We start from the raw sequence: 19320 nt of genomic DNA, 5'->3' as shown, positions 1-19320 counted from the left end.
TAAAATGCCTATTTACTCTGTTCCATCTGACTGCGCAATCCAATGTCTCATCAGCCCAGCCAAGCAATTTATCAACTTGATCTCCACTATAAAAAGCATCTAGACATTATCTCACATTTCTTTTAAACAAACATTTAGTTTTCAACAGCAGAGATTTGAATAAACCTTGCTGTCTGTCTGAAACATTTGTTTCAATATTCAAATTCAATATCAAATCAATTTTTATTTGTCACATGAACCGAATACAGCAGTTGTAGAGCTTACAGTGAAATGCTTACTTACTAGCCCTTAACCAACAATGCATTTTTTTCGAAAAATACCTCAAAAATCAAAAATCAAAGTAACAAATAATTAAAGAGCAGCAGTAAAATAACAATAGCGAGGCTATATAGAGGGGGTACCGGTACAGAGTCAATGTGCCGGTTAGTCGAGGTAATTGAGGTAATATGTACTGTACATGTAGGTAAAGTTATTAAAGTGACTGTGCATAGATATTAACAGAGAGTAGTAGCAGCGTAAAAGGGGGGGCATTGCAAATAGTCTGGGTAGCCATTTGATTAGATGTTCAGGAGTCTTATGGCTTGGGAGTAGAAGCTGTTTCGAAGCCTCTTGGACCTAAACTTGGCGCTCCAGTACCGCTTGCAGTGCGGTAGAAGAGAGAACAGTCTATGACTAGGGTGGCTGGAGTCTTCGACAATTTTTTAGGGCCTTCCTCTGACATCGCCTGGTATAGAGGTCCTGGATGGCAGGAAGCTTGGCCCAGTGATGTACTGGGCCGTATGCACTATCCTCTGTAGTGCCTTGTGGTCAGAGGCCGAGCAGTTGCCATACCAGGCAGTGATGCTCTCGATGGTGCAGCTGTAGAACCTTTTGAGGATCTGAGGACCCATGCCAAATCTTTTCAGTCTCCTTAGGAGAATAGGTTTTGTCGTGCTGTGTGCTTGGACCATGTTAGTTTGTTGGTGATGTGGACACCAAGGAACATGAAGCTCTAAACCTGCTCCATTACAGCCCCGTCGGTGAGCACGGGGGTGTTCTCAGTCCTCCTTTTCTTGTAGTCCACAGTCATAACTTTTGTCTTAATCACATTCAGGGAGAGGTTGTTGTCCTGGCACAATACAACCAGGTCTCTGACCTCTTCCCAATAGTCTGCCTTGTCGTTGTCGGTGATCAAGCCTACCACTGTTGTGTCATCTGCAAACTCAATGTCACGACTTCCGCCGAAGTTGTTCCCTCTCCTTGTTCGAGCGGCTTTCGGCGCTCGACGTCACCGGCTTTCTAGCCGCCACGATCCATGTTTCATTTTTCCTTTTGTTTTGTCTGTTTACACACCTGGTTCCCATCTCATAATTATGTTCCTTATTTAACCCTCTGGTTTCCCTTTCTGTTTTGTGCGTGATTGTATTTTGTGTATTCCGGTGTGTTGTATTTTGAGTCCTGTTTTGTCCTTGTTTGGAATGGGATTTTGCTACATTTTGGATTGAGTAAATCAGTGATTGTTACTCTTATCTGTGTCCTGGGCCTGACTCCTTCGCAATCTTTTAGATAGACTGTGACACTTAATGATAGTGTTGAAGTCGTGCCTGGCCGTGCAGTCATGAGTGAACAGGGAGTACAGGAGGGGACTGATTACGCACCCCTGAGGGGCACCCGTGCTGAGGATCGGCGTGGCGGATGTCCGTTACCTACTCTTACCACCTGGGGGCGGCCCATCAGGAAGTCCAGGATCCAGTTGCAGCGTTTCCCAGCCAGTCGAAATCATGAATCTACTGGCATAATTTTTATGGATATATACAAAGAAATGTAAATTGAAAAAAGGTCAAACGAAATGAAGTGCAGTTAATTTGCAGTCTTTCCAGCTTCAGTTTGAAGTGATTGTGTTTGCTGTGTTGTTGGCTAGCTCCTCTGAACAACATTGTTTTGACGTGTGAGAAAATGTTCTATGCCAGGCGAAATCGCGCCTCAGCTCATTGTTATGGATGTATCCAAATAAATGTCACTAGAAAACTGCTTAAACAAATGCAAATGTGGCTACTTTGCTATTATTCTGGCTGCTCTTTTTTGATGTGACTGTAAGTTAGCAATAACTGTTTAACTGTTTAAGACGGTCCCCTTTTCTAATCAATACCCATAGCTTGTAGGGAGGCAGGGTTGCCATGGTGTAATGACTTGTAGTGCCTTGCCATAGAGTATTACGTCAAGCATTTCATTAACTGCAAAACCACTCATGTCATCTATAGATTAGAATGTCCACAGTGCAAGGTGTTCTACATTGGACGGACAAAGAGACGCCTTCAAGACCGCTTAGTGGAACACAAGTACGCCACTACAGGCCACTAAATACCCTGGTTTAAATGAACCCTTCCTGTAGGGTCGTGATAGGTCCATTTGCTGCCATCTAGTGGACATTTTGATCAATTGCCCTCAGCTGTGTTTAGACTGTTGTTGTTCATGTTTTGCTGTGTTCTAGTGTACAATGGAATATATTGCTTTCTTATTCTTGACACTTCTCCCAGTCATATTAAAGGTTAGAATTACCTTTCTAAGTGTCCTGATACTTCTAGCTTGGAGCTGTATTTTTATGATAACATAGCTGCAGTATTTCACTTTTTGATGTGTATGGTATTGCTTACTAGGTGTGTCCAATCAATTTTGTAACCACTCCCTCTTCTAATTAGGGAAAAGCTGTCCACTAAGCTGGTTGTTTGGAAAAGCTGTTCAAAAGAGGACATTGTATTCTTTTTTTGTACTCCCTGACGAAGGCCATGCAGCTGAAACACGTCAGATCTTTAAAACTTTGTTTCTATTGAACATGCCATACTAATAAAGGCATTTTAATTAATTATATGAAGAGTGCCTTGGTCCTCCTTTCTTTTTGATTACCAATTTACCAAAGAGCACCTTCTGTCTTTTAAAATGTACTATTGTGTACCTTAGTAGCGCTTCCCTTCCTCCTCTTTCTGCTACCAAATACTAATTGAGTGTATGTAAACTTCTGACCCACTGGGAATGTGATGAAAGAAAGAAATGCTGAAAGAAATAATTCTCTACTAATTATTCTGACATTTCACATTCTTAAAATAAAATGGTGATCCTAACTGACCTAAGACAGGGAATTTTTTACTAGGATTAAATGTCAGGAATTGTGAAAAACTGAGTTTAAATATATTGGCAGTAAACTTCCGACTTCAACTGTATATCTGCCTTGTTAGGGAGATTAAGTATCATACATAATGTGTTATGTAGTCAAAAAAGTGTGTTATTGCTGAAAATACTGTGTTTACGTGATGACACATCTTCACTATTTACTTTAAAGTGACAGAATAAGGGCCATAAATATTCAAGTGTACTTCATCAGAAACATTCTACTCCCATTCCAGTTTGCTACATAATGATATTACATGTCCTTAGACTTGGCTAGGTGCACATCTAATGTACTTCTATGTTCATCCTTAATACTGTATGAATCTTTTTACACTATGTTTAGAATTGGGATTTAAAACAAATGCTTAGTCATGTTATGACTCGTATTTATTACCTCACCCACAAGCATTTGTGGGGCTGCAGAGTTTTAAACTTTGAATGTTGGAGAATTAAGGAGGACTTTTTGTCTGTTGACCTCACAACAGCAACCACCACCTCACAATTGTTTCTTGGCCACAGAGCTGTGACCTGCAATATGCAAATGTTACACATTTAGAAGAGTCATTGTCCTCTTAAATATGAACTGAAAACAAACTATCACAATCCTTTAACATTTGAAGAAAAAAAACATTGTCACTTTGTGCTTGTATGTTATCGTTCCTGTCGTCTAGAGTCTCTGCCTCACCTTCTGTCTCTGGAGTAATGATCTAGTTGGTGTTGACTGAATTTCTGGCCATCATCAATATTTCCCTTTCCCATTGTCATCTTTATTTGGGCAAATTAGCTGTGGTGCATGTATATTGTCAAGGCTTAAATACTATGGACTAAAATAGCCAATAAAAATATGTGAAAAAGCTTTTTTTTTTTGTCAATAGGTAGGTAAAGGCGCAGCAGCGTTAAACGGTTGCCATGTTAGCACCCACTATCTAATTCTAGTTGCTTATTACAATATATTAAAATACGAAAACAGATAATCACGATATGAAAAATCCACCCTGCACAAAAGCACTTATTTGTAAGAAATTACTATTAATACTTTTTAATTTTCAACAAAAAAAATGACGGGGCAGTAAATGAATTACAATGTCGTCTTTGAAATACAGGGTGTGAAAGGACTCTTGAGGCAGAGAGCTGGGTGACAAATGCAAATATTAAACAACCTTGTAAACATATGCTTTAGACTAACAACAACCAGCTTAGTGGACAACATGGAAACTAATGTCACAGTCCCATGCAGCGGTATGCCAACGACAAATGACAGTTATACGTATTTCCAAACAAATGTGGACAAAAACATGACATCAACTATTACAAACAGCAAGTATTGCATGGAGTACATAAGGATGACCAGTGTACAAGCAAACATAACTTGATTTACTGTTTTAGAGGCCAATGAGTCCGGTACATCTGGCCCAGAACCAGGCTATTCTCCAGTGCTGTGACCCTCATCAAAAGAAAAGTCCTGAAAATAGTGATGACTCTACTGTCACTCCAACAGCCTCCTCCTCGACTGTCCATGTCCCACAGCTGACTTAACATTTACAATTGCACTGAGCTGTAGGATTTCTTCATTAACATACAGCTGTGAAAGTATTCTTCAGCTCCCGACAAGATTTGTATGCTGCAAAGTCTAAATAAACAGAACTAGTTAGTAGTATACATTTATGTACCAGGGAAAACAAGGCTTTGACTTGAAATGACTTACCAGAGTCACAAAAAAAGCTTAGTCTTTGATATTTCAACATAGCAAGGACAAAAAAACGCTTTTAGACCTGCAAGCTACAAGCTAAGGCGGCTGTGGATATGGGAATCTCAGTTGTCATAAATCTGGGGGCGTCTACAGCTTGGAGGGCTCTCATGGTTCTTGGAGTGTAGACAAATGGTAGAAGGTGAGAGGGTGTTATGACCCCCGATTGGGGTGGTGTGGTGCTTATAACATAACGACACCTGTCTGGAGCTAGACTGAAAAGGCATCAATACCGTCCACTCAGCAGGACCTGAGAAAGCAAGAAACCGAAGACAACATTTTATGCCCGACCGACCATAAGACTTACCAAAATTATACCATTGACTCTGAATTTCTACTATTACATAGTCATTGACTATCCTATTGAAGCTTGAGGACTGTTAGAAAGGAGCCTATGGACCATGGAATATCCTGCGTTGTGAGATTGTCATGTCCTGGAAGGGTTTGAGGGTACAAGGGGTTCAGACAGATAATATGAATCACTGTTAACTGCTCTGTCAGTCAGATGCTCTCTTTTTTCTCCAAATGACTTCTGAGTGTGGGTGTCCACTGTACAGCAATGTCCACATCTACTGGGTCGCAGGCTTACAGATTTAAGTCTAATAGCGTGAGGTGAAAGTAGACAAACATCAGAGTGTGTGATATGAAGGCTTAGTCAGTGGACATTCTGAACCTTCTTTGAAGTCATTAGGTCACATGACCAAGGAGCTATTGAAATTTGACGTTTGGAAAAATTCATGTGAAATCATGTGAGATGAAAATGGACAAACTAAAGAGTGTGCAAAAAAGAAGGGTAGTCAGTGGACATTCTGAACCTTGTATGAAGTCAGTCGGTGATATGACCAATGAGCTATTGAAATTCAAATATGTAAATAAATAATTTAAAATAGTGCGAGATGTAAATCAACAACAAAAAAGTATGTGCAATGTGTGTCTATGCCATCGGGTTTGAAAGTTTTAGAAGTAATGGTTAAAGAGCTATTGAAATTTGAACATTTTGATTTGTCACACTCTGTTTACGTCCCTAACTGCTGTTGGTGGACATAAGGAAAACTACAGGCGAATATCCGTCGAATTTCCAACCTGAATCTGTCTTTACCTCGATGTTCACAACTCAGCAAAAAACGTCAATCTCAGAGGAAGATGTAAAAACTATTGAGAAAGAATCTTGAAGAAATGAGACGAGGAAATGAAAAGAAAGACAGAAGCCAAGTTTCCATCCAGTTTTTATGTGAGTAAATTCATACGGTCTAAAATAAAGACTGAAACCACGTTTCCATCCACAGTTTTTATGCGAGTAAATTCATACCGTCTAAAATAAATACCGAAACCACGTTTCCATCCACCGTTTTTATGTGAGTAATTCACGCAGTCTAAAATAAAATCAAGACAGCTGTGATGGAAACAGGAAGTTTCAGAACAATTTTATAAATGCCAACAGATCATTTGTTCGTTCGACACGGTTGGATCTTTTTGTGTCTGTATAATATATTATGCAAGAAATGGCAGTAGAAACGCCTTTATGCGCAATTATTTTTATAACAGCAAACATATTGAAGCAAACTTGGACTCATAACAATCTCACCAAGTAGACTAGCCTACCTGGCCTCACAGCCTACCCGCACTGTACCTGCAAGCTGTTGGCCAGTGCACACGTGCCAAGACCAGAGTAGGTACATTTGCTATTTAACGCAACAGTTTTTGTAACAAAGCTATCCGTAGAGTTGGTAATGCGATGGAACCACATTGGTCCTCCCACTACGACTCGTCAGGAAAGCATGCAGTTTATTAGGCTACAGATGAAATAAGTTATGAACTTCACAGGATGATGAAAGTGCAAGGTGATGAGCTTGATGTTACTTTCCAATAAATATTGAGGGTATTTTTCCGTTGACATGATCATCGATGCCTGGCTGCCATCTGACAAATACAAATGATTTATTTTGTCCATAATAATCACATCATGTAGGCTTTATGTGTGCTCCAACCAACATAATGCAGATACAGTACTGTATTTGCACCCTGCGTGCTGTTGGCTAGAGCGCACAGGCCAATACCAGCGTGGACACACTCCCTATATAATGACATGATATGCAATCAGTTGAGTGGATGCTGGGAGCAGTGTCCCTTTTGCACAGCTCTCTAATAATACCAGTCTCCACAGTGTGAAATTTCATCATTGTAATTTTCTAAGTGGTAGTCAGTACAAGAACAGAGATATATTTTCTGTTGATTTTTGTACCACCAGTTGGATGCATTTGCGTGCTTTGAACTAGTTGAGAAACGCAGATTTGCTAATGGCTAACATTTGCGTAAACCGTGAACTAAAAGCACAGCTATCATACTTGTAAACACATTATAGTGTTCAAAAACCATATTAATAGATTGCTTTTTATAAACAATGTTTTGTGGTTGCATTTAACCGTCGAAAATGCAGTTAGAGGTAATTTCCTTAGTAGGTGATGTCAGAGGTCAGCATGTAGGATTGACGAATTTCCCACTAGTAATTACCAGTTCGAGTGGATTTTTCCCAGCCATATGTGGTAAATTCCACTTCCCACTTGGCTATGAATGCAGCATTTGTTGAAAGTAGTAGATTATTCATGTTGCTAACACCCTCCACTGGGGGCATTCGCCTACAGTTTGTCACCAGTTTGATGTATCAAGCGAGAATCGCCTTTTTTCCATCACAGGACTCTATAGTGTCTCCTACAGAAAATATGAAGAGTCTGGTCACCCCCTTGACAAATGGCAAATCACTCCAGATGGAAGTCAGAAATGCTACAGGAAGTGGTTCATCTGTACCTTCGGAAATGCTACAGGAAGTGGTTCATCTGTACCTTCGGAAATGCTACAGGAAGTGGTTCATCTGTACCTTCAAGAAGCAATTGGAAGAACAACACACATTGAGAATGGATGCCAGGATGCAATTGCATAAGCTTGGACACAAATATCAAAGGAAGATGCCTTGAAGGAGCTAAATGTCAAGCAATAGAAGAAACAATAGGTCACCACTAAACACAAACACTGGATATGAATTTCTTCCTCAAGTAGAACTTTTGGAAAACATTTTCACTAAGATTCTAGAGATGGAAAAGTAGAAGCAACTCACGACGGAGTGTTATCATCTTGTTCATAGGGAACAAACCAACAATTAGGAGAAATACATCAATGTTCAAATGAAGATATTTAGTCGGAAATTGCCCAAACTCATAAATATAGTCCTACTATACCAATCTTCATTGTTATGATTGTTTTACTTATTGTTTTACATATTGTTTATGCTTATACATAATTTATTATTATTTTAATTTGCAAATAAATTCATAAAAAAATCCTACAATGTGATTTTCTGGATTATTTTTTCTCATTTTGTCTGTCATAGTTGAAGTGTACCTATGATGAAAATTACAGGACTCTCATCTTTTTAAGTGGGAGAACTTGCACAATTGGTGGCTGACTAAATACTTTTTTGCCCCACTGTAGGTGGTAACGCAACAATTCACTTGAAAGGCAAGGAAATATGCAAATAAGGCTTTACACTAAGCAATGTGTTAATTTAATAGTGAAAAGTGTGGCGCCATATAGACACTGGACCCGTGTTAAATTTAACAATCTTGATGTTGATTTAAAACTAGCAAATTTTCTGTGTAGTTTAAGAGCGTTAGGCGTTTTCTATGATTTTCAGAGACAAACCACGATTACATTCTTTAATTGACTCCAATTAGCTCTTCCCCATGTCGTTGCTGTAAATGAGTCCTCAGTCAACTTACCTGGTAAAATACGGGTAAAATAAAATCCAAAAGCTGAAGAACATACTCACTTCCAGGTATTTTCCGCAGGCGCTGGAGTTGTAGGCAAACTCATGGAAAATGCAGCACGCTGCTCATGCTCCCAGGTGATATTTATTAACAACAACGTTTCCACCCATAGGTCTTCATCAGGCATCCATATCCCAGGTGGGGGTGGAAGGTCCTATATATATATATAGGGCCAGTACTCAGTGACATCACTTCCTGAAACAGGGGAAAAAATATATAACATAGTTTCACAATATTAATATGTATCAAAATATATGACCATACAAAGTCAATAGGATCAATATTTACAGTAATATACATACACATACAATATTAAATTAGGATGAAAAAACCCTACAATTTGGACATATTGAAACTATAACAAGGTTTCAAGTCAAACTCCTCTTTAAGGCCAAGATGAGGCATTGTGTTGAGCCTGTGAATCCAGAAAGAAGAAGAAGAAGTTTCCTCTCAATGTCCCCTCCCCTGCGTGACATCTTGGCTATTTCTACTCCACTGTATCTCAGAGAACTAATAGGATGTCCAGCTTGTATAAAATGAACAGTAATCTGCTTTTTTTTTGTCTCACCTGTCCGTATATGGCTGCGGTGCTCACTGATCCGTGTCTTAAGGCTTCTACGGGTTGTCCTGGGATTTTGTTGTTGTTGTTACTTACAACCTCATGCTAATCACATTAGCCTACGTTAGCTCAACCGTCCCGCGGGGGGACACTGATCCCGTAGAGGTTTTAAGGCTTCTACGGGTTTCCCCTATGTAAGACAGACCACAAGGACATTTCAACATGTGAATAACATTGGTGGACATGCAGGTAATCAGGTTTTTGATGTTAAATCTTTGTCCTGTGCAGGGGTGGGGAAATGAGCTGCATTTGTACGTGAAGCTGCATTGATACAAAAATAAAGACTTTCACACTACTAGTAGAAAACAAAATTGGTTTTGGAAAAACAACAACAGACAACAACAAATGGGACACAATATACACAATAACAGAACATGAAACACATTGCTTAGGTCCAGAATGGGAAAATGACAAGTGCGGTTTATGCTTATGCTGTGTTCATAACCAAGTGGGAGGTGGGAATTTACCTGTTGTGAAGTCATAAATACCAGTTGGATGCATTCACGTGCTTTGAACTTGTTGAGAAGCGCAGATTTGCTAATGGCTAACATTTGCTTAAACCGCAAACTAAAAGTACAGCTATCATGCTTGTAAACATATTATAGTGTTCAAAAACCATATTAATAGATAGCTTTTTATAAATAATGTTTTGTTGTTGCATTTAACTGTCGAAAATGCTGTTATCGAGGTAATTTCCTTTGTAAGATGGAGTCAGAAGTCAGCATGTGGGATAAGTGAGTTCAGGATGATTGATGAATTTCCCACTAGTAATTACCAGTTCAAGTGGATTTTTCCCAGTCATATGTGATAAATTCCACTTCCCACTTGGCTATGAATGCAGCATTTGTGGACAGTTGTAGATTATTTATGTTGCTAACGCCCTCCAATCCCGGTGGATTGTAGCCAGGGATGGGCATAAATTACAATTACAACTACAAAATATCCTAAAGTTAAAATATATATATATATATATATATACTATATATACTAACGTAAAAGTATAGTTTTTTATTTTTATTTTTTAAAAGTTTTATTGACACAATTCCTTTAAAAACAGCTCATACATTTTTTACATCATTGATACACATAAAAATGGCAACACAGCATAAAACACAGCATTTGAAAGTTACATTTAAATTTGTTAAAAAGTACATGTTGTTAAAACCAATGAAAACAACCATGAATAAAAGTACTTTCCTTGTAAAAACATCAAATCTGTAAAAGCCATTTAAAATGTATACTAATGATCTAACAAAGGTAAAACATTTTTAAGACATGAAAAACATGTTAAAAAGTCACTTTGTTAAAAGGCTGTCTTCGGTCCCTTGTACAGGAGCGGGGTGAGTCCTTTATCAAGCTCACCTCATCCTGCTCTTCTGAATAGATCATCGTCCCGTCCTTCGGGGCCCAGAAGAGATCCCTCCCCTAGGCGCATCGCCCTAGGCGCCGCAGCGCTGTCAGGCCGTGGCCGCCGGGACCTAGGGTGTTGTGGGGGACCCTTCGCCTGGGGTCGAGGCCCTCTTCCTTCCGTACCACCCCAGGGCTTCCGTGGCTACTATGGCCACTGCCTGGGGGGTGGTCTCTACGTTTTTCGCTACCAGCAGATTGCGGGAGGACCACAGTGCTTCCTTCAGGCACGTGAGGGTGGACCAGAGCTTGGTGAAGGCCTTCGATGGAATTGGCCTTCGGCCCATACAGCACGAGCTGAGGTGTTAGGTCCTCCCCTGCTGGCAGACACGAGATGATCAGGGGGCCTGCTTCCTTCCACAGGTCCTATTTCATCAAAATCATGTATTTTGTTTTGAATTTTAAATTAAAAAATAAATGTGCAAGTAGCCGGCAACAACATTCTCAGAAATGGTTACTGAAACATTTTACTTGTTAAGACTGTGATATGTTGTTGTTTATTTAACTTAGTTGAATGCATTGACACTGCATAGGAGTGTCTGCTAAATTACCAAAATGTAAATGTAGATGTGGAAATGAACAACTGCAAAGCACACTGGGTATTTTCATTGGCCTTGTTACAAGCAGAGCTTATTAGAATAATACTCAGCATGCTTTGCCATTATTCATCTTCACATATACTGTACATGTATATTTAGTTCATTTAGCAGACGCTCTTATCGCACCATAGTGCCATCACCATTTTGATACCAATGTAGAGTGAAAGGGGGCCACAAAATTGTGAACAACTATAAAGAAATGGTATAGAAAAGTATTTTGTATTTTGAAAATACACATGACAGCTTTCAATAGTATCTTGTTACAAAATACATTGGACTGTAGTTCAGCCCAGTGTAATACAACATACAAAATACTCAGAAGTCATTCAAATACTTATTTCAAATCCATGTAACATAAATACTTACCATCTCTGATAACCAAGCATCAACAACCCAACCTGGCTCTGGCAAAGGATTGTGAAGTGACCCAACTGCTGGCTCAAAATAACTCAACATGTGTTCTGTTCAATATTTACCCAAATTGAATTGCTTTTAACCCAGCAATTTTTTGGTCCATCACTCAACCATGTGGACACATGTTAGAGATAGCTGCCCGATTAAACCCAAACATAATTATTATCATTTTTATGTGAGTAAATTCATACCGTCTAAAATAAATACTGAAACCACGTTTCCATCGACCGTTTTTGTGTGAGTAAATTCATGCAGTCTAAAATAAAACCAAGACAGCTGTGATGGAAACAGGAAGTTTCAGAACAATTTTATAAATGCCAACAGATCATTTGTTCGTTCGACATGGTGGGACCTTTTTGTGTCTGTATAATATATTATGCAAGAAATGGCAGTAGAAACGCCTTTATGCGCAATTATTTATATAACAGCAAACATATAGAAGCAAACTTGGACTCATAACAATCTCACCAAGTAGACTAGCCTACCTGGCCTCACAGCCTACCCGCACTGTACCTGCAAGCTGTTGGCCAGTGCACACGTGCCAAGACCAGAGTAGGTACATTTGCTATTTAACGCAACAGTTTTTGTAACAAAGCTATCCGTAGAGTTGGAAATGCGATGGAAACACATTGGTCCTCCCACTACGACTCGTTAGGAAAGCATGCAGTTTATTAGGCTACAGATGAAATAAGTTATGAACTTCACAGGATGATGAAAGTGCAAGGTGATGAGCTTGATGTTACTTTCCAATAAATATTGAGGGTATTTTTCTGGTGACATGGAAAGGCTAATGTCCTAAATTTCTAAATTATCCTTTTGATTAAGGATTTCAAGTGTAGGCTATTCCGCATTGTTAAAAAACCATGTCCATTGGAAATGCACGATGCAGAATTTCAGAATAAGTTACAAATGCATGTTTATCTAAAATATATAGGCCTATATATATAGATATAGAACCCTGATCTGCCAATGGGGTTTGAGTTTACATGAGGGTATCCAACTAGTTTGTATGGCATAACTGTATTGGTTGTCAGTGGAGTGAAGGGCACCTCTGGATCCAGCGGATTCAGCACCATGGACCGAGCACCCAGCGGTTGGCTACCCACACATCCACAGACAATACAGTCTCTAGCGCTACGATTGCGAGAGCGACATAGCAGAAACAACAGCCTACAGCGTGGACCAATGGGATGGCTGCATATCAGGTTCACAGCCAACCCGAGTATCTGCAGATGCCTGCATCAACGCGTCGAGATTTTTGCTGGGTTGCTTAAGGATAAGCCCTCTATTTTTAGAATACATTTTATCGTTTTATTTTCAATGTTTAAATCTTCATTTTCTTCTTTCTCGACATTCCCTACGGCGTGTTTGAGAGAAACACCCCCCTCTGTCTGCTTCATCGCGAGGACTGCGATAACAGCCGTGCTATTGATTTTTGCTCTTCAATGGAACACATTTTTACTCTAATAGCGAGTGTTGGCAATACATTTCGCATCTGCTGTGTGCCGGTATTGCCCTCTATGAGAAAGAGACTATTCCATTACTCTTAGCTGAAGATTGAGACACCACACATAGACATAACAAGAACCGGGAAACGTTCATTCATAGAGCATTCAGTTCCATAGCGCCTTGTCTTGCTCCCCCCTAGATACCCCAGGACCGTGGACAGCGCTTGTGCCAGTGGCCGCAGCTCGGTGTGAAAAACAACTATTAGGCCTATCGGTTAATCACAATCATAACGTGATACTCAAGAATTGACTAAAAGTAAAGATTACAAGCCGTGGTTCTATATGGATTAAACCAGAAGACTCTACTGATTTCAAGGTAAGACATTGTGACTTTATGAGCAGTTGTTATTCTGCAGCTTGTGTCAGCATCATTATCAAGTGTTTTAATCAACATGCTATAAACAATACAGTATATTCGGTGTCTTTATCATTGCACTGCATTTGTCTTTATTGGGCACAATTAAGCAACCATTTTAAAATTACAGTGCGAATTGGTTGCTTGCATTCCATATCTTGGTAACTGAGAGAGAAAATGTCTTCAATAATGGGTCATGTGTCATCAATAAACAATATTTATCAATATCCCAAATACAAAAAATATGTAACATCAACAACTGTAACATCTATATCTATATCAAAGCTGTCTTGTGCTAAAGTGGATGGTGTTTTCATTCAAGGCTTCCATTTTGAAGCTAAGATGGATGCTTGCGCACATTTCTTTATCATGCTTCGGTGGCCTTATCCTGCTCCTTATATAAAATGCATAGTAATGATGTAATGTTTTGCCTGGTTAGATTAATTCAAATTCGCATTCGAAATTAGAGATATGGAACATAATCCATCTAATAAATGATATTAACATCACGATTGATATGAATATTAAACAAGTCCTAATTTCAAAATGGTATAGTGAATGCTGCGAGATTTGGCCGTTATGAATGAACGGTCTCTGGGGTGTTTTATATAGTCCAAGGTCTATTCATTCATCTGTGACTAACACACACAAAAAACATGCAACTATGAACCTCCTGTAAACACAGGCTATTTAAGAAACGTGATAATTATTCATAGGCCAATTAACACACATATAAGGAACTGATTGATTATTCTAAACCAAGCTGTAAAGGAATTTGATTTGGTTATAAGTTGGACATTTTGATTACTTCAGTTTTAAAGATAGGAAGTCAGATTTGCGTCTGATGTATGTCAACCGAACAAACTAAAAACGATGTGTTTGAAATAAACACTAAATATTAATACTATTCAAATGTAGTGTTTAATATATCTAATGCCTTCCAATTAATACAAATAATACAATACTTTACCTCCTACATTTTCCAAGATCAACAGTTGTTGTTTTAATAACTGTTGAAAATGCATTCAGTAATCAATGTACAGCTCGTCTTCGATACAATTGTCATCCAAATACCAAATGTTTACGATGCACAAAACGCTGTAGCATACTACTTTGTAATGCACTTTCTCTTCTGTTTATTGACAGGTACCATTTCCCCTCTCAGAGAACAAGCATCTTTGGTTCTTCCCATTAAAATCACTTTTGTCAGATCCCTCAGAGAAGAGAACCAACACTCCATCCATAACTCTCTCCCCCAGAGGAACCATGGGTACTGTACTGTCCCTCTCCCCCAGCTACCGGAAAGCGTCCCTGTTCGAAGATGGCCCGGCCACTGTGGGCCATTACACGGCCGTACAGAACAGCAAGAACTCCAAGGACGCCAAGAGCCTCAAGCGCCAGTCCCTCATCAGCGTGTTGCCATGGAAACGCATTGTGGCGGTATCGGCCAAACGGAAAGGTTCCAAAAAGCTCCCACCCGACGACGGGCAGAAGGTCAGCACTGAGCACACCATCACCAACAGCCAGAAGCTGAAGAAGTCCCAGTCCTGCGCCAACTTGTCCTCTTTCACCACGCAGGAACCCACCATAGCTGCCACCATCCCCACCTCCAAGACCGTCTCCAACGTGGCCGCAGCCACCAAGAAGAACTCGCTGACCGGTTCCACTGGGGGCCAGGCAACGAACGCGGGCACGCCCAAGCGGGTGATCGTCCAGGCCTCCACCAGTGAGCTAATGCGTAGTTTGGGTGAGTTCCTGTGCCGGCGCTGCTACCGGCTGAAGCGCCTGTCGCCCACCGACCCGGTGCTGTGGCTGCGAAGCGTGGACCGCTCCCTCCTCCTCCAGGGCTGGCAGGACCAGGGCTTCATCACCCCGGCCAACGTGGTCTTCCTCTACATGCTGTGCCGCGATGTGGTCTCCTCCGAGGTTGCCAGCGAGCGGGAGCTGCAAGCCTCTCTGCTCACCTGCCTCTACCTGTCCTACTCCTACATGGGCAACGAGATCTCCTACCCACTCAAGCCCTTCCTGGTGGAGGCTGAGAAGGAGGCCTTTTGGGACCGCTGCCTGGAAATCATCAACCGCATGAGTGGCAAGATGCTGCAGATCAACTCTGACCCGCACTACTTCACCCAGGTGTTCGCCGACCTCAAAAATGAGAGCAAGAAGGAGGAAGAGAAGACAAGGTTGTTGATAGGCCTCGACCGATAAGAGGAACCGTGGGAAGATGGTAAAGGGAGGATCAGGGGAGAAGTGGGACGGGTGGGATGTGGATAGGGTCAGGGTGGCACGCACAACTACAAACAGAACACAAATGTTGTCTGGTGTTCCCATCTTGTATTAGTAGGAAATTGATTTAGCTGGAGGCCCATAATGGCCAATCAGGAGGCTCTGGTGTCATATATCATGTTAACAAGGCCAATGTTTGGGCATTATAGTACTTACAGACAATCACACAGATAAAATTACTGATAACCTTTATGTTGAGTGAACAGTAAAACACTGCCTTCAGGATATTTGATAACAGAGATGCAGCTTGGTCTAGGGCTGGACACATATTACATATTACTTCAACAGCAGCCAAACCTGACAAGATGACATTGATAGAAAATGATGACCCCTCACAAACCCAAAACAGGTCATCAAATGTCAGTGACTTGAGTAAAAAGAAGAATGGCTGAGTAAAAGACAGATACATTTTATGTGTCCAGATTCAGAGTCAAGAGCATCACTTTAGGGACTTCAGAAAGCTGTGAGGCCACTGCATCCCTTTCCCCCTCTTGAAGCTGCATCGGCATCCTTACTGACCCTAAATATTAACACAGACAGTGGAAACACCAGACAACTTCACTGTAGTAGTCTGCTTGTGTACTGTACATACTTAGGGGGGAGGGGGGGAGAACGAATAAACTATAAGAGAGTCATTAAAGCAACCAAAAGCAGAGCTAAGGAGAGGATCCGTGTGGATTCACCAAGGCAATGTGGGGGCACAAGAAACATCATGATTCCACTACGCATGTGATCACGTCCCATGTCATCACGTGTCCCCTCAAGACCTCACGTCTTCACACGTCCTCTCAAGTCTTCTCACGTCCTCATTTCCTAATGTCCTCCACACAATCACCAATTGCCAATGCCCCCTACCTCACCACCAACAATAGCCTGCCCAAGTCTACCCCCACAACATTGCACTTCTTCCCACAACAAGCATGCCTGGTTTTATTTCACCATTTACAGATAAGAGTGGAACATTGCCAAACCTCATCCTCCACCACAGTCCTGATTTGTGTTTTGGTGTGGAGAGGAGACTAGAAAGTGATATGGAATGCCAGTAGAACATGCTGCTGAGTTGATTGACTTACAAAACAACACTAGTCGAGAACTACAGGAGGCTATTATTGTGGCACTTCATGTGATGTGTCCAATTGCTTGGTTTCCATTGAGGACAGAACAAAATGGATTCTCCATTCAGTCATCACCCTTAAAGAGACGCTTCCCTCCCCACTGATGGTTATTTATGTAACGACTTGTGTTGACATGCATGTGTGCTTCTATGGGTTCCTAGCATGCTGCTTTGTGTTCGCACACCACGGCTACGTCCTAAGTGGTGCCTTATTTCCTATGTAATGGGCTTCTCTGGCCAAAAGTAGTGCACTACATAGGGAATGGCATGCCATTTGGGACATACCCCCACATTATTTTAGACTGAGAGCAGTATGCTGCAATGCTGCCCTTACCTTAAATAATTATGATATTATGATTACTGATTAAGTCTTTGTTTTGATGAAATCCCACCTCCTGCAAGGTTGGGATTTCGAGAGTCCTGTGTCATATCGTTCTGAAGATTAGGATTTATAAAAACAACAACCCAAGTCTTGGATCATTATGCAGAACAAGAAAGACTTCTTCATGCAATCATCCTATACATTTCATTAGTTACTATTATATTATTGTGTATGTATGTTGGAGTTGACAGAGCCAGTGACTTGTGTTCTACCAATGTAACTCAGTGGCCACATGTAACAAGAGAAATAGGAATTATCTGTCCATTTCAGAATCTCCACTGACTTGGCCATGTAGCTCTCAATTTAAACTGCCATTGATATTATCAACGGTCTCAAACCTAATGAAAAATCTGCATATGAAAATCAGATTGCAGAGTCAGCGTACTTGTTCATCCTGTATGATATATTTGGGATGGATTGGACGGAAGGTAGCTGATGTATAACTTTCAGATAAAATTGGAATTATAATTATCAAGACATTTTCTTTGCTGTTGCTGTTCAACTCAGCGAAGGGCAAGTTGCAAAGAACAGAGGGAAGGAAACAAATGTTTGGAATGGAACACCCAGCCTGTTTGGAATGGAACACCCAGCCTGTTTGGAATGGAACACCAAGCCTGTTTGGAATGGAACACCCAGCCTGTTTGGAATAGAACATCCGTCCTGTATGGAATGGAACACTCAGCCTGTTTGGAATGGAACACCCAGCCTGTTTGGAATGGAACACCCAGCCTGTTTGGAATAGAACATCCGTCCTGTATGGAATGGAACACCCAGCCTGTTTGGAATTGAACACCCAGCCTGTTTGGAATGGAACACCCAGCCTGTTTGGAATGGAACACCCAGCCTGTTTGGAATAGAACATCCGTCCTGTATGGAATGGAACACTCAGCCTGTTTGGAATGGAACACAGCCTGGGACTCTATGGAACTCTATGGAGAGGGGCGAAGTTCACCCTGTATCCTCTTCTTTCTTTGACTAAGTCATAACTATGTGCCATGTTTTCACTTGCAACACAAACAAGACAACACATTTGTACAATACAAAGTTAATGGGGTTATTTCATTTTTTCCCCCCTTTTCATTTGTGAATCCTATTGTGTGCAACTTTGTTGAACAATTAAAGTCAAAATAGTGTTATTGGAGTAAAGATGAGGCAATCTGTGACTAATGTATGTGGATGTATGACTATGTATGTGAGTGAGACTTTATATTAAAAAAAAATACATTTGCAAGCCTTTTGAAATGTTCTGTTTCTTTGTGACTGATCTTGTGAATGAATGTTGAACATTGAGGCAATAGGAACTCCATCTTACACAGATAGACTTGGTGGAATTGTCATTGTATTGGATAGACCAATCCTGTACCAGGGACCTCACACTATAAATCCATAATGCAGACAGGCCAAATACTTTCCACCTCCTAGCCATATAAAGCACTGTATAAACAATATGAGGGAAATCCCTTCATCTGTAGGCCTGTTGTTCTGCCCCTGAGCAAGGCAGTTAACCCACTGTTCCCCAGGGCCCCGAAGACGTGGATGTCGATTTTGGTAGCCCCCCGCACCTCTCTGATTCAGAGGGGTTGGGTTAAATGCGGAAGACACATTTCAGTTGAATGCATTCAGTAGTACAACTGACTAGGTATCTGCCTTCCCCTTTCCATGGATGCCCCCCGTAAAAAGAACTTCACTTCCCATGAGCCTGCGCTACCCAGTCTAGCCACAACGAGGCAGTAGAGAGTTGCTGCTCGTCATAAGGAATGCTGAGCAACCTGCAGCTTGGAGATTTGAGAGGATAGATACTGTATCTAGGTAGCCTCTACTATCCATGGCAGGCCGATTTGAGAATGACTACATTGCAGTCGAACTGCGGATAATCACAGATCTACAAATAACCTTGCCTTCCAAATAACTACTCACTATGTGA

The 19320-nt window shown here is 40.8% G+C and overlaps 1 protein-coding gene across 1 annotated transcript; it reads left to right on the top strand.

Annotated features, from left to right (window-relative positions):
* The first annotated feature begins 12813 nt into the window (after positions 1 to 12813).
* LOC110537968 (cyclin-dependent kinase 5 activator 1-like) lies at positions 12814 to 18627 on the top strand. The gene is made up of 2 exons (XM_021624457.3): positions 12814 to 13575; positions 14761 to 18627. Exon 2 carries the CDS (start codon positions 14881 to 14883, stop codon positions 15820 to 15822), a length of 942 nt encoding a protein of 313 aa, XP_021480132.1. The 5' UTR covers positions 12814 to 13575; positions 14761 to 14880; the 3' UTR covers positions 15823 to 18627.
* The last annotated feature ends 693 nt before the right edge of the window (positions 18628 to 19320 follow it).

This window comes from Oncorhynchus mykiss, chromosome 12 (genome assembly GCF_057628025.1).
Source record: "Oncorhynchus mykiss isolate SJ-2025 chromosome 12, ASM5762802v1, whole genome shotgun sequence".
In the NCBI taxonomy this organism is placed as follows: Eukaryota; Metazoa; Chordata; class Actinopteri; order Salmoniformes; family Salmonidae; genus Oncorhynchus; species Oncorhynchus mykiss.
This window is presented reverse-complemented; position numbering and strand designations above follow the sequence as displayed.

Excerpts from the sequence above, each read along its gene's own strand:
- LOC110537968 (XM_021624457.3), top strand. The coding sequence starts at position 14,881 with ATGGGTACTGTACTGTCCCTCTCCCCCAGCTACCGGAAAGCGTCCCTG.